The following is a 15,325-nucleotide window of genomic DNA, read 5'->3' as shown; positions in this document are numbered from 1 at the left end:
TCCATGACACACTTCACAGGAAGCTGATCCAAGGCCAGCACACACAGCTGAGAGAAGAAGAAGAACACATCTCACCGTATAACAGCTGCTTTACTCCCTTTTCTTCCTGCTTAACTTGCGCTGCAAATGATGTCCTTAGATCACATCTGCAATACCACTGTTCAGACATCATGCATTCTGCCTTTTTCATTAACTTCACTCCTGCAGCCATGCAACAAAAAAAAAAAGCATCAGTCATGGATGACATTATGACCAGGGTTAAAGTATTAGCTCCACAACTTCCAGAGAGATTTATTCACGTGGTCTTTTCTCTCAAATAAAGCAGCTGAGACATTCACCATGTCTGGAGAAGACAGTCCTGCCCCTGGTCTTCAGGTAGCCCAGTAAACAGGCTCCCTCTCTGGGAAACCTTTCTACACTCTACTCTCTTGCAACTTCGTCATTTTCACGCTTCACTGCATATTATTGTGAATGTTCAAACACGAGTTTACACCATTCAAAACCTCAACAAGCTAAAGAAAAGGCGTTATCGTGTCAACTCCACAATGGCCCCCAAAAAAAACCCAAAGTGCTTTTTTCTCTAAAGCAACAGTGTATCCAGGAGACCCCGCGGATAAGGCAACTTCCCCTTTACAAAAACACTGTCGCTTATTATTTGGTCATTACATGAATAAGCAACCAGGAGAAAGAATTATCTTCGTGCACTGAAAGGATAAAGGACCAGGATGATTTTCGTGTCATTTGACACCAGTGTGTCTCCCAGTTGACTCAGTCAAACTATCAGCTACTATGACAGCAAAAGCAGCAAACATACCGTAGAGAAAGCTCCCGTGAAGCCGCTCTTCTCCCCTCCTGGTGATGTGTTCTTATTCCAGTGGAGGAGTAAAGGTTTCCCCCCTTCTCCTGCCAAACCTCTGCCCGCTGCTAGTTCTTCTCTTTCTTGTGTTTTTTTTTTTTTTTCCTCCTCTGGATGGAAAACGTCGACCCCACTGAGAAGAGAAGAACGGGGCGGGTCTCGAAAAGCGTTTGAGGAAGATTCCGTCCAACCAATCGGCTGTCGATGTGGCAACAATCCACATCTGTGAGCCAATCGGATTCCGTTCCCAAACACGGAGCTGCGCGGTGATTGGTTGGCTTCGCAGAGACCTCCCAGTTGAAACTACTACAGCACCGGGAGAGGAGCCTGGTGGAATCTGATCTCTCTCTCACTCGTGTCGGCTCAAAACAAAGCACACACCTTTTATCCGGAAATCATCAGAACTTTAATTCACTCTAAGCATCTTCAGATTGATCTTTATTCATTTGAATAGAAATTGCAACTACAGGCTTTGGATAGGCTAATGGATAACCAATCGACCTATTGGATTTTGCAAAACGTGATAATGAGTCAATTTCTTATATCTTGATTTATTGAATATTGATAACATCTTTAAAATGTCTCATCACAGCCTTCTAAGGAACAAGGCGACCTAGTTATATTTTGTCAGACCTTCAGTTCATTTGGTATTTGGACAAAAATCCCAGAAAAGCAGTCTTATCGTCATCACATAGGATCATTTTACACTGTAAAAAAACCCCCAGCTCTTATAGGTTAATTTTTTATGAGCAGAGATCTCTAGAAGTCCACAGAAAATGTCTTGTTACCAGGAAAACTGAGTAAAATACAATGCATGGCTTCATGTATTTAACAAACAAGCAGTGACAGAGGACATGTTATGAAAAATCCACTTCTACAGTGTTTTTGAACATTTATTTTGGTAACCTGAGTGTCTACTGACCCACAAAATGTGAAATAAACCCATCCAGTCCTTTGTTTGTGGTCTGCATAAGGCTCATTGCATTTAAAGAGACACACACACCAAAACGGAGCGTTCTGAGAGAGCTGGTTTATACAGGGTCACAAACCTCCTCTGCTGCTTGATTCATGTTATATTTTGACCAAAGCACAGCACAGATGTTTCATTTAGACCACAGGGGGACTGTTTGAAAAGGGGGAGAAGGGGGATAATATGTCCTCTTTAAGCATTTCAAGGTGATAGTCAAAATAAAAGATTTATGGATCAGACCTATTATTTTTCTGTAACATTAATGCGACTAGTAAATCTTCATATTTACGCTACAAAATGTTGAATCATGAAGCTCACTATAGCAGTCATAAGTGCAATAAAATCAGTAAATACACGTTAGACATCTATGCTTGTCAAGAGAAAAGTTCTATTGGTTCTTTTGATGATTTCTCATGATATTTTGCATGCTCTATTTGTGTTGACCTCTGCCTTTACTTGTCACATAATAGGCCTACATGATACTCAAAGTCTCTTTTTTTTTTAAACTTGATTAGCATAAGACAAGAGTTGTTTGACAAACCTTGTTAAAAAGCACACATCAGCCAAGTCTCCTGTGATTTTATCAACTTTAACATGAGTTTGACAAATGTAAAAATACAACACCTCCCCCTGGTGGCAACAAAAGCACAATGGTCTGCCCCTAAAAAGTATTTCACTCCTGTTTGTTCTATGATGTTTTCCTTCAAATATAGGTCAGTGCATGGCTTATGGTTGCGGGACAAAAAAGGACATTAGGCCCTCTTCTTATCTTTTCCAACTTTTAAACCCCTGGACAGCACATGGGGACATGGCCGGGGTTTGATCCAGCTAAAGTTTTCTTACAGAACTCCCAAACACACTGTGTGTGTTATCCAACTAGAGAGAGGTTTCTTTAACACGTGTTTACCTCTAAAGTCTGGTTTAACATTTCCAGGATTATTGCTGCAATTTTCATACCACTTTTTTTAAACAGTAGCTGCTTCCTCTCTCTTGGGAAAATCTGATAAATAACATCAGGCTCCAGTAATAAAAACCAAGTCACAAGTCCACTTCACTGTTTAAATGGCAAGGTCACCATTGTGAAAGAGATCTTGATCTCAATGGTTTAATTACCTGGTTAAATAAAGTTAAAATAAAACAAAACAATGCTTGCTATAGTTTTTCTACTGTTAGCTTACATGAAGAAACTTTGAAGCCCCATTGATGCATTATGGTTTTGCATAACACTGCATCATTAATGCAGCAGATAATTAATCAGGTTTCTTATCAACGATGATATTGCAAGTAAAGTTTTGGATCTTTATTTCTGTGTGTCGGATTGAAATCTACGGAGCATCTGAAGTCCCAAAAAGGAAAAAAAACAAATCTTGTGCGCACAAGTGAAAAACGTTGTTATTTAAACAACGAAATCATTGAATCTGTTGAAGTGGTTTGGACAACGGAAGAAGTTTAGGTTTCTGAGTTTGTGTCAGGTGTCTCATGTTTTCCTCTCTTTCTCTCCTCCTCCTCCCCCCCCCTCTCTCTCTTACGTCACAGAAAAGGCGCAGCTTTTGGTTTCGACTTCAGCGCCGTCAAACTGGTCGGATTTTCCCCAGAAGGAGCAGTGTGCCACCTTCAAAATAAACACGGAAAAATGTCACGTTATAGCACTATGTACTGTATATGGGGAGAAGGGGCTTTCTGGTTATCTGTGCATTTTGTTGAATACTTTGTGCAATTCATCACAAAAATATTTTTTCCACGAGTTTAATTCTGCAAATTAAATTAAATTCATTAAATTTTTTTTAAAATCTAATTCAATAGAAAACAGTAACATTGTAATCTTGTAGAATATGAGAAATTATACATTTAACTACGCAGACATGTCTTCGGTGGCCTGTTTGATGAGAAAACACAAGTTTGATCATTTTTGTTTCAGAAGACTACAAAACAAAGGCAGTGGGCAGTTATAGAATATTTTTATATATATATTTTGGCAACTGTGCAATCAGTCTAACTGTGCAATCTATTCACAAACCAGTCAACATTATGTTCATATTGAGACTTATACATACACCATGCAATATCTAGCCAACACTGTTTAACATAGCACATAGTATTTATAGTTGTAAATATTGTTTATATCTTTCAATTCCCTAAGCTATGAACATAGATTATTAGCTACATCAGTATCTTCTTTTAAATCACTTTTAAAAACACATTTTTATCGTAAAGGCCTTCTTATAATCCTTGTTTCATCCAGGATGTTTTATTTGTTTTACTGTTAACTTCAGCCAATCTTTGTCTCGGTTGTTTCTCTTTTCTCTGTTCATTGAATGATTGCTGCACTGTTGTTTTATTTTTCATGCTTTTAATAGGATTTTATTGTTGTGTATTTGTTGGGATTTTTTTAAATTTTTTCTGTAAAGCACTTTGTGACGTTGGTTTTGATAAGTGCTTTGTAAATAAACTTTATTATTATTATTATATATTATTCTTACTCTCACTTGTTATTGCTGAGTCAAAGTGAAAGTCATCTTTATTGTCAATTTTTAAAATATAATACAAAATACCAAATATAAGGATAAAAACAGATATACAAAAGTACAAGATGATGTGCAAAGGATGTGCATTAAAAATTGTTGCCTGGGTTTTTGTGATGATCGGGTTATATATGTCTGCTGGGTATCGTGCACTTTGGGTTCTTTTCTGTTGAATTGTATTTAATTATTTTTAGTATTTTGCATTTGTTTGTTCTTGCTGTTGTTTATGTTCTTCTGTGTTTGGTTTAGTTTGCTTTGTTTTTGCTGTTTGTCAAAGCACTTTGTAAACCTGTTTTTAAAAGGTGCTATATAAATAAAGTTATTATTATTATTATTTATTATTATTATTATTATTATTAATAACAAATATGCATGGACCTGAAATGATCATATAAATAAATCTAATGCACTAAGTTAGTGAAATAATTGTATTTGTGTTTTTAGCTTATTTTATTTTATTTCCTACAGCTACATTCTGTTTCATAGCATCTATAACAACCGAATTTCCTGATTTTGATCAAACAGTGGTTTTATTTTGAAAACCAACAACCGGACGTTGTATTATTGACAGCTTGATAGTCGTGTCCACATTGAAAACACTCACACACACAGGTGAACGCTCCAGACACTACAGCAACACACTCTCTCTACAGGTAAAGTACGGCGATGGGTTTTCAGCATCTCAACACTATAATCTTGTTTATCCTGCCGGTGTCAGGTTGAGTCTGAAGCTTTATCTTCAACAATCACACGTTTGGTTTTAAGTAAAGTTCACTTCTAGTGTCAGACAGGAGGGCTAGCTGTTAGCATAGGATTTAGCCTAGCAAACCAATGTTAGCCTACGCTGGATATTTGCTTTAAAGTTCAACAGATAACAACTGTAAATAAGACGACGACACTCTAAACCATCAAAGACAACGCATGACACTCCTGAATAAAAACACAGCAGTATAAAATGTTATCAGCCAAGTAAAGGATAAATAACCAGCTTGAAGGTTTAGCTAAGTAGCTAACATGACCATGAAGCGCACGATGGGACGTCACACCAGGCTCCCTTTACAAATATCAAGATTAAGGTTTATTCTGTTAATCTGCAGAACCACATTGCGGATACTTCACTTCATTATACATTTTTAAATGTGGGATGAGCTGTCCTTCAATTCGGCTCAGGTATTATTTGTCATTTGGTATTAATTTCTGACATTTTCTAACTTTTCTGAACTTTAATGGTAGATACCCACTACAAACGTCACAAGAGATCAACAGATAACCACGTAAAGTGAAGCTTACACTGCATGCGTCATGCACTAGTGATGTGTGGATACTTAAGGGGACAATTATTAAATGCATATTGAAGTTAGTAAAAGCACAACATGCATGTGAAATTAGCAACAGGGCTCAAGTTATTCTCCATCATTTTCAGAGTTAATTAGCATGCTCTGACATCTCTCATATATCCTCTCTTATCATTACTAACAGCATGTCAGTGTTTGTCAGGCTGGGTTAACTTCCTATTTGTTAGCTTGTAAAGAAAAGTGCGTTGTTGGTATTTGGGGCATGTCAAATAGAATAGAGTGTCTTTATTGTCATTATAAAATTATACGACGAAATGATTTGGCTTCACCTTAAAGTGCACACACATACAAGCATCCACAGCTAAAAACAAGAAGAAAATAAAAAAAGGAACTCTCATTCAGGTAAGATGGGCAATGTATGGTTGGAGTTATTTACAGGTAGTAGCATAACAGAATATAAATAGATATTGCAGAAATATAAAATAAAGTATGAAATTTAAAATATTGCAGAAATATAAATAAATATTGCACAGATCGAAATGTAAATATTGCAGAAATATAAATAAATATTACAGTCTGAAATGTAAATATTGCAGAAATATAAATAAATGTTACAGTCTGAAATGTAAATGTTGCAGAAATATAAATAAATATTACAGTCTGAAATGTAAATATTGCAGAAATATAAATAAATATTACAGTCTGAAATGTAAATATTGCAGAAAATATAAATAAATATTACAGTCTGAAATGTAAATATTGCACATGCCAGAAGTGTGTGTGTGTGTGTGTGTGTAAATATTTATTATCTCCTTATATCTTTTTTTTTTTTAAATGCTGCATATTATACCTTTAAACCATCAATTACAGAACATATTTATTCATTAAGTTTTATTGCATTAATTAGTTATCAATCAAAGATCATTTAGTCACCTCACCATTTCAATTATCATAAAAATATCTCACTGTTACCTACTGTTAAAAAGAGGTTATTCATTCTGAACGGAATAACTGCAGATGCGTTACATCACCATTAGTTACTGTGTGTGTGTGTGTGTGTGTGTGTGGGGTGAGGGTAGGACGGTCAAAATTGTAATATCCAAAATCCTAACATCAATGAGGAAGAGCGATAATGTGTAGATGTTCTTACAGACTGATGCAGTGTTTTTTTGTGTCTGGAAAACCTCACTGATGTTTTTTGTCAAACTACTTCTGTTTCTTATGTCATAGCCTTAATGGCACCTGACCCAGCACACCTGCAGGATCAGAGGCACCTTGCCTCTTTGCGTCACAGACTACAATTATCTTGGTGTCTGGAGGAAGGCTTTCAATTGAAATACTAGATGTAAGGGTTCGGTCATGCCACATTCTAATTTATATTTTTCCTACATTTCGATTGTGATCAGGAGTAATGGAGACAGCAGGAGTTTGTGAGATTGACGTGGCCACCAGAAGAATAGTGGGAGGCATCGATTCTCCACCAGACCTGGATAGTCCAAGTCAGGTAAAAAAAAAAAAAAAAAAGTGCTTTTCTCTGTGTGTGGTGATTTGTAGATGCATAAACAACACTCTAAGCCCAATACTTAAACATCTAAAAAAAATGTGTCTTAATACATGCAGATTTAAGAACAGATACATTTTAGGTTGAAATAAGGAAATGGCTGACTATATAATAAGGAACTGGCTCTCTATATATAAAATAAAAATCAGGCCAGACATGTCAGTACTTGTAAAGGAGTAAAGGATTGCAGTGAGTAACCTTTTCCTCCAGCTTGAAGGAGTCATAGAAGAAGGCACTTGATTCCTGGCTGCTTTAATGGAGGGCCTTTTTGAATCTTGAATATTGTGTTATCAGGAGGAGGTTGCAGAGTTTGGTTTGGGGTTGTGCTGTGCTAAAGAGGAGAGGGGGGAGACTCCTGGCAGAGAAGACAGCCCCAGCGACCTTGGGGAGGCAGAGCTTGACCCTGGAGGAGACCCCAAGACTGGAGAGGACCCGGCCTTTGGTAGGAAACATACATTGTATTCTACAGGGCCCATAGATGAATGCTCCTCAGTCCATAAATGTAATGAAATTTAAAAAGTTTGGCCTGAAGTTCCCTTTTTGTAACGTGTGGGGTTCTGCCCCTAAATTCTTCACATAGGGGTGATTCTTTTCTGAATGTTAAACACACTGTGATGCGTTTCATCTTGTCAAGAAACAGACTGAAATGAATACGTATACCTCTAAGTGACCTACAAAAGCAAACGAGACCATCAGAAGAATATTCAATCATTTTATTGTTTGTCTGTGAAGTTACAAGAAAGTTCTCCACTCTTTTATAGAACGTATACAGGCGTGACATTTTGTGTACATTATCGATCAGGTCACACAATGGGACATTTTCAAAAGCTATTATGACTGATTAGAAAGAAGTGACTGGTCTCCATAACTTATTGTCACCGTGACATCTTTCTCAGCGTACTGAGATAATTCACGTTTTGTCACATTGCCAACATGTTTAGATGATCTCCTACCCAAAAAAGGTGTGGACCAGTTAGAGTTAAATCTACTGGCAGGAGTTTACTTGATGTCTTTCCAGTGCTGTAGAGCGAAGAGATTCAGTGTTTTTCATTCTGTTATGTTTTACTCCTCGGTTTGCAGGGAAGGAGGTCGTTCTTTTGATGCAGGCCCTGAACTCGCTGGCCACTCCTGAGGAGAAACTGGCCGCTTTGTGCAAGAAATATGCAGACCTGGTGAGCTGAGCTTGTTACCTTAATCTGACCTGCAAAGTTCTGAACCCATCTCAGATATTTACAGTGATTTTAAATTGATGTATTGTTTTTGGAAAATGGATTGTTGACTCTGGTAGGTGGAAACATAGCCAATTAAAGGTGTGTAGGGGGTAGTCAGAAAGGGGGCATCTCTATCCTTTTATGAAGCCTGAAAAAATGTCAACAGTCAAAAGCACAGGTTGCTTAAATAACAACGTGGAAAATTAATCCAATCAATAGAAATCTATCTTTTATTCGTGTTGGTCCAGCTCAAAGCGCAAATGGTAGGCAGAGCTGGTTTCTGTTTCTAGACACTGTAAATTAACTAACAACTAATCCATCCATGACATTTCTCTTTACTAAACTCAAGACAGATTGGGCATAAGAAACAGAAGAATATAAGAAATAATGTGTTTGAAGCTGAAAATGTCCTATAGGAGGACCCCAGACCCCCATACCTGATTTAAATTTTAACCACTTACTATTTTAACTGTGTTTATACACATTTCAGCTAGCTATATTGTCTTATCTTGAATTTAATTTTGAAGAGGGCAAATATTACATTTTTCAATAAAACAGGCTTTAATGTGGGAATTCAACTTTTTTTCAACTACACAATCATTATCAGACCCAAAATACAGATGTGTTTGCACATGGTAAGGAAGGTACCACGTCCACCTCGTTTGAGCCATGAGGACCCCCGTAACGGTATAATTTCATTTATTTACGATGTGTCTTTAGGCATGGAAGTCTTCCTTTTGCTTTATCAGGATGGCAGGCTGTTTATATGTTCCCATTATCAGGAGTAAATAATTTGTTTTATTAATAGGGCTATTTTCCAATTTCATTAAGTGTTCTTTTAATAAGCCAATAAAGGTGCCGAGTTAAACCACATGAAAACCATTCTTTCTGTCTGCAGCTGGAGGAGAGCCGCTGCATGCAGAAGCGTCTGAAAGCCCTGCAGAAGAAGCAGTCTCAGATCGTAAAGGAGAAGGTCCACCTGCAGGGGGAGCACAGCAAGGCCATCCTAGCCCGCAGCAAGCTGGAGAGCCTCTGTAGGGAGCTACAGAGACACAACAAGACCCTGAAGGTATACCTCAGCCCACTGCAGCCGAGTTCATCAACATCATTTTATCTTCTGACTCGGCTTGACCTTAACCCCAGCCTTTGCTCTGTCGCTCGGCAATAATAAGTCCTTCTCAAGGGAGCATCATAAAGTACTATGAACGTGATAAATGATTCTTCTTATATATAAGTATGTTGTATGATTGTATCTGTTGCTGTTGTGAGTGGTACAGATTTCCCCCTCTACAGTCTGCTCTTGTCGAATCCTTGCCGACCTCCTCTTGTCCCCCTTGACAGGACGAAAACGCCCAGCGGTCCAGGGAGTACGAGGAGCAGCGGAAGGAGGCCATGCTGCACTTCCAGATGACCTTGAGTGATATCGAGGTGCAGATGGAACAGCACAGCTCCCACAACACCAAGCTGAGGCAGGAGAACATGGAGCTGGCCGAGAAGCTCAAAAAGCTCATCGAGCAGTACGAGCTGAGAGAGGAGGTAGGACCACCTACCAGCACCTCAGTTTGCTGTATGAGTCAACTCTAGCCTTCTGCTGGTGCTTTGCCACTGCTCCTGAACAGAAAGATGGAAGAACAACCAGAAAGAAGTGTTAGATTGGTATAAAACCTGGGAACTGTGTACCTGCTGCTTAAAAATGAGACAATACTGAACAGTGCCCAGTTTCATCCAAATGAAATTCTCAAAAGAATCATGTTAGCATTAGCTGGTGTGCTGTGACGTGACTATTTCCAACCACTCACCCAGCTCTCCCTCTTGCAGCATATAGATAAAGTGTTCAAGCACAAGGAGCTGCAGCAGCAACTGATGGATGCCAAGCTGCAGAGAATCACCGAGATGATGAGGGAAGTGGAGGAGAAGCAGCAGAGAGAGAGGGACTTTGTGAGTACATCTGTAGCCTCTTCTTTTCCGTCTAGTTGTTTTTTTTCTTTGTGTTTATAGTTCAGCGTCTGTAGTTAGGCCGTAGAACTGACAGTATAACAGACTGTACTGTGATGCAGCTGCTGAAGGACGCTACGGAGTCAAGACACAAGTGTGAGCTGATGAAGGAGCAAGAAACACAGCTCAAACAACAGGTACACACACACACACACACACACACACACACACACACACGGATCAGAAACACATTTATGGACAACACAGACATAAAAAACGTTTTTTTAACTTTGCATATTTTGTAGAAACATTGTGCTTACCTTTTGTGTCGACCAAGCTGAGAGGTTTGAAAATAACCCCTCACTGTTCTCGTCTGTCTCAGCTCTCCATGTACATGGACAAGTTTGAGGAGTTTCAGAGCACCCTGGCAAAAAGCAACGAGGTCTTCACCACTTTTAGACAAGAGATGGAGAAGGTGAGGGCAAAGCATGGCTCATACTTACCAGTTGTTTACTCACTGTTGTTTTGACAGCTGGCTGTATAATGTTTTTTAAAATTTAACCACCAGATGACCAAGAAGATTAAGAAGCTGGAGAAGGAAACGACACAGTGGAGGACAAAATGGGAGAGCAACAACCAGGCTCTGCTGCAGATGGCCGAGGAGGTGACCTTTTTTGATTCCTCTTTTTTTTTTTTTTTAAAGTGTAGAGCAGGGGTCAGGGCGTTTAAGGCCGAGCTGTTCATAGAGACGGGAAACAGTAGCAAAAATCTATCCTGGCTTTGTTCAGATGAACCCATGTTGAACAAGCAAACCACTTCCTATTGCTAAGTTCAAATCAAGAATATGCAAAATGCCTGTTAACGGGGACCTTTTGACTCTCCATGAAAACATGTTTCTGTTCAGCTCCGTTGGTTTGACTTCTCATTTTAATACACTGACATCATTCACTGCTGAGGGTGACTACAGGTAGAAGGGACTTTTATTCACAGAGGTGGTAAACAACAACAAGGTTACTTTTTAAACAGCTTTACTTTAACCATCTTCAGGGTGTTAGTGCTGTTGCACACGCTTCCTTTTTTCCTCAGGATTAATAAAGTACATATCTATCAAAAAACAATTCTGCCACACATTTAGAATTTAGAACATTAACTCTCACTGCTTTGACCTGGGAACAGGAAACTGTGCAGAACTGCTGGCTGAAGTTGAAATAGCTCCCATCCCTTTTGATGTCTAAACACTTATGTTGATTCATCTGTTTAGACTTTAACCAAAGAGGATTGTGTAATATTTCTTTCTAATAAGTTTGTCTGCTGCACAACACTGTTCAGTGTTTCCCACAGAATGACACGGCATCTGGTCTGTGGAGTTCTCTTATCTTAGGGTATATTTCATATTATTATATTTATATCAAATGTGTTGTTCCCTCTAAATGAATTTAGTTTTTCAACAAATGCTCAATTTATCCACCCACTCCACGACACAAAACACCAGGAGTGCGCCTCGCATTTAAAGTTCTACTCGATAATCCGTCATTTAAAGGAGTTCAGCACAGCATCAGCACATTAACAATATAAAAACAGAAGCCACGCGAAGCTTCAGTTTTGATATGAGCATAGCGCCTAAATAGGTGCATTTACAAGAGGGGTGAACGGAGAGTTGACCTTCTCTCCCTCTCGCTCTCTCTCTGAAGCTGATGTGATTCTGCTCTCTTGGTTTTGCTGCGTCTTATCTCTCCACAGGAGACGAGAGGGATTTTTTTTAAAACGAGTTTTGTTATGTTGAACGGAGCTGTCGAGGTCTCAAGCACAGTTTGAAATCCCGTGTGTTAGTGAGGTCCTGGTGCGCGCCTGCACCCTCTCTCTCCCCTGCACTCACAGCAATTTGATGAAAAAAATAAAACCAAAATATACTTGGGCGTCTTTGTGTGTGCAGCACTGCTGTTACACTAGAGTCTAGACCACATTTTTCACAAGTCTTTATTTTTTTTTTATCTGTCGATGTTACCTTTGTGTTTATAAGAACTCAGTTTGTCATAAATCCATCTTTAATTTTGTCAAGACAAAGCTTCACTGAAGCGCTGCTTACCAGATGTTTTCTCCTGGTCAGTTTCAGCACTGATGGATATGACTCGCTCTGACAAAGATGCTCATGAAACTTTGTGTTGTGTTGTAGAAAACCCTGCGTGACGGCCACTTTAAGGCGCTGCAGGGGAAGCTGGAGCTGCTGGAGCGGCTGTGCAGAGCGCTGCAGAAGGAGAGGAACGACCTCAACAACCGGCTCAGCCTCCTCCAGGAGCAAGGAGACAAAGGGACCACGGCGGCTCCTGAAGCCCAGCCAGGAGAGCCTTCAGCGGGGGAGGAAGAGGAGGACGTGGAGGAGGAGGATGAAGAAGAAGAGGAGGAGAGCGTGGCACAGGAGGAAAGGCTGGAGACAGAGAGCATCCACCAATCTCCCAGACCACCCGAAGAGGATCCGACATCTGCTGCTTCTGATGAAACCACTACTGCTACGACCACAACAACGACCAGCCCGCCAGCAGAAACACCACCCACACAGCAGGACTGAAAGAGTCTGTGTGTGAGGGCCCCGCACACCTCCAGCCTAGTTACATAATTAAACAGAAAAATGATCTGTGATGGAGGTAGAGATTTCTTTTTCTTTTTTTAATTTGAGACCTGTCTCTCCAGGTCTTTACACTTAACCTGAACCCTTATCTTTTCGTGTGATAGCTAAAGAAGATTGTATCAAGAATTCTATTCTAAAACTTTTCCCAAATTGGTTCCAGTGGTAATGATTGGCTTTACGGCGAGCACTTTCACTCCACGTTTTCTACCATAACTGTATATTCCATGCAGTCAAATTGGCTTTTCATTTTCTCATGGTCTGTCCCCGTAGTGTCACGTCTCATTGGAGCTTCTAGTCAGGTTAAAATCACAAACATATCATCACAGATCACTTTTGATTAGTGTAGCCCTACAGTCAGAATGTGACTGAATAAGCTGGAAACAGAAGTTGTGTAAAAGTCACACTGTATTGGACACAGATTGCTTTTATTTGTACTTCATCACGTTTTTTCATGTCTTGATAAAAGCAGAAGGAGTCACAGTAAAACTTGATCCACATGCTCCATGAAGAAGTTGGTCTGAAACTTGTAACTGCCGAGTTTGTTGTGGGACAGTTGGGGTCGTACTGAGGGCTAATCATACTAAGTAGCTGGGAGCACGCTAACATTAGCAAACCTCTACGGCTGGCTCTAATTTCAGCATGTTTGAAAGCTAGCTAGAAGAACTGTCACGTCATCTGATGCCGTTACTAATATTGTGTTTGAATTCCAAGTTTTTCAGTGCAGTACCCCGGCAGGTTGTGATGTTTAAATCCAAACTCAATCATGAGTTTAGCAATCCTCCTTTTTATGAATCAATGTGAGCCATGAGTCATTCTAAATGGAACTCTGGGATTTGTTGTATTTAAAAAAAAAAAACTCACTTTACGTCACCATGGAGAATGACCTAATCATGTAAAGAGATGAAAGCTCGTTGAATGTGCTCCACTTTGTTTAAATCTTCATCTCACCATCAGTTTTGTCTTTTTATGAAGCGAGTCATTTAGTTTCTGTAAGAAATGGTTTTCCACAGAAGGGTCGAAGCAGGAAGAACCTTCATCCACTGGCAACCTTTTTTTTTTTTTGAGTCATGTTTGAAAATTGGATGACATTAGAATACCAGGCCCGAGCATCTAGAAACATATCCGTGATCTCCATCTTACAGGAGCTGCAGTTATTGTTCATGAGGAAGTCCCTCAGCGTGTGTACAGAACTGATAAAGTCAATACAGGAAATAACCCAGGTTTGGATCTTGTTTCACATTGTGATGCTCTTCCACTAGCTAAAGTTGAAGCTCTAAATCAGATTCATGTCGAGCACTTCTCTTCTGCATATTCACTTTTCATTCAGCAGTTTCATTTTGGGGCACTTTTCTTTTTTTTCCCCCAGATCTTTAACTTCCTTCAACCATTCCCCGAGCAGTAGCTCCAACTGCAGCTTCTGTTCTGCAAGAGGTCAAATATCGTGATTACAGCACTTCATTTAGAAATCCTAGTCTTAATGAGTTGCCGCTGAAGCATCCTTATTGGGAATCCCACATTTTTATTTTTGGATATAAAACACGAGACTGATGTAAGACCAGCATTTTGCTTTCCTTTTCACTCCTCCTGAGTTCGTACATCAACCCATTAAGTGAAGGCGCACATTCTCATAGGACTATTTAACCTTCCCGCTCACCAGCTTGTCGCTGTTCTTTCTAAATGCAGTTTATTGTTAAGTCTGTGAGAATCATAGAAGTAATGTTGACAAATGTTTTTTTGTTCTATGTAAACTCTGGCTGCCTTGCTCAGAGCCCATCCACCACTTGGTTGTTCTCTGTTGCTGCTTTAGCGGTCTGATTGATTTGATCTATTCTTAAAACTTCTCATGCAGTATGTACACATCTTTAGGAGTTTAAAAACAAAACTGATGTGAACATGTACAGGTTCAAGTGGGGCGCGTGCATGATTTTCTTCGAGTAGAGGACAGGTCACGAGCCCAGGGAAGACTTCTTAGCATCTATTCCTCTTTCTTTGGCGTTGCCCCAGATTGACTCTCAGGTAATGTCAGAATCTACCTCTGCAGGAGAGACTAACTGTGAAAGAAGAGGCACGAGTCACCATAGCTTTGGAGAGCTTTATTTTTACTAAAAAAAACAAAACAAAGATGAGCCCACAACCCCTCTTTGATTGTACAATGTTCTTAAAGTCCTGTCTTGCTTTTCAATAAACATTTTGTAGAATTTGCACACACTGGTTGATTTATTGGGTTTTTCTGTCGTTTCCTCTTCATCACTAAAGCAGGCGGGAGGTGTCGTTTGTATTCTGCAGAACTTTTAATACACAACAGATTTTTCAGCGAGTGCTCAGGAAAATGTTGGGAGTGGCAGTAGA

General features: G+C 39.4%; 3 protein-coding genes across 3 annotated transcripts in view; 1 reads left to right on the top strand and 2 right to left on the bottom strand.

Annotated features, from left to right (window-relative positions):
• The window catches only part of ccdc102a (coiled-coil domain containing 102A), a 66,841-nt gene extending 65,853 nt beyond the window's left edge, over positions 1–988 (bottom strand). Inside the window, exon 1 of the mRNA XM_061028793.1 lies at positions 815–988. The gene's annotated coding sequence lies outside the window, so the exon portion shown is untranslated. The remainder of the gene's footprint in view (positions 1–814) is intronic.
• LOC132973014 (hepatoma-derived growth factor-related protein 3-like) overlaps positions 1–15,325 on the bottom strand; it is a 210,786-nt gene that overhangs the window by 176,326 nt on the left and 19,135 nt on the right. The window lies entirely within an intron of this gene.
• On the top strand, positions 4,932–15,180 carry txlng (taxilin gamma). The gene is made up of 11 exons (XM_061030015.1): positions 4,932–5,001; positions 7,050–7,147; positions 7,499–7,646; positions 8,285–8,376; positions 9,314–9,484; positions 9,757–9,951; positions 10,234–10,353; positions 10,473–10,547; positions 10,733–10,825; positions 10,919–11,014; positions 12,524–15,180. Exons 2-11 carry the CDS (start codon positions 7,055–7,057, stop codon positions 12,914–12,916), a joined length of 1,476 nt encoding a protein of 491 aa, XP_060885998.1. The 5' UTR covers positions 4,932–5,001; positions 7,050–7,054; the 3' UTR covers positions 12,917–15,180.

The sequence above is a fragment of the Labrus mixtus genome, chromosome 1 (genome assembly GCF_963584025.1).
Source record: "Labrus mixtus chromosome 1, fLabMix1.1, whole genome shotgun sequence".
NCBI classification, from domain to species: domain Eukaryota; kingdom Metazoa; phylum Chordata; class Actinopteri; order Labriformes; family Labridae; genus Labrus; species Labrus mixtus.
The sequence above is the reverse complement of the archived record's forward strand: the minus strand, read 5'-3'. Positions and strand labels throughout refer to the sequence as shown.

What these genes read in the sequence shown, in the direction of transcription:
- txlng (XM_061030015.1), top strand. Translation starts at nt 7,055, where the DNA reads ATGGAGACAGCAGGAGTTTGTGAGATTGACGTGGCCACCAGAAGAATA. An exon ending in GACACAACAAGACCCTGAAG is followed by an intron (nt 9,485 to 9,756) that starts GTATACCTCAGC and finishes CCCCCTTGACAG; the next exon opens with GACGAAAACGCCCAGCGGTC. An exon ending in AGCAGAGAGAGAGGGACTTT is followed by an intron (nt 10,354 to 10,472) that starts GTGAGTACATCT and finishes ACTGTGATGCAG; the next exon opens with CTGCTGAAGGACGCTACGGA.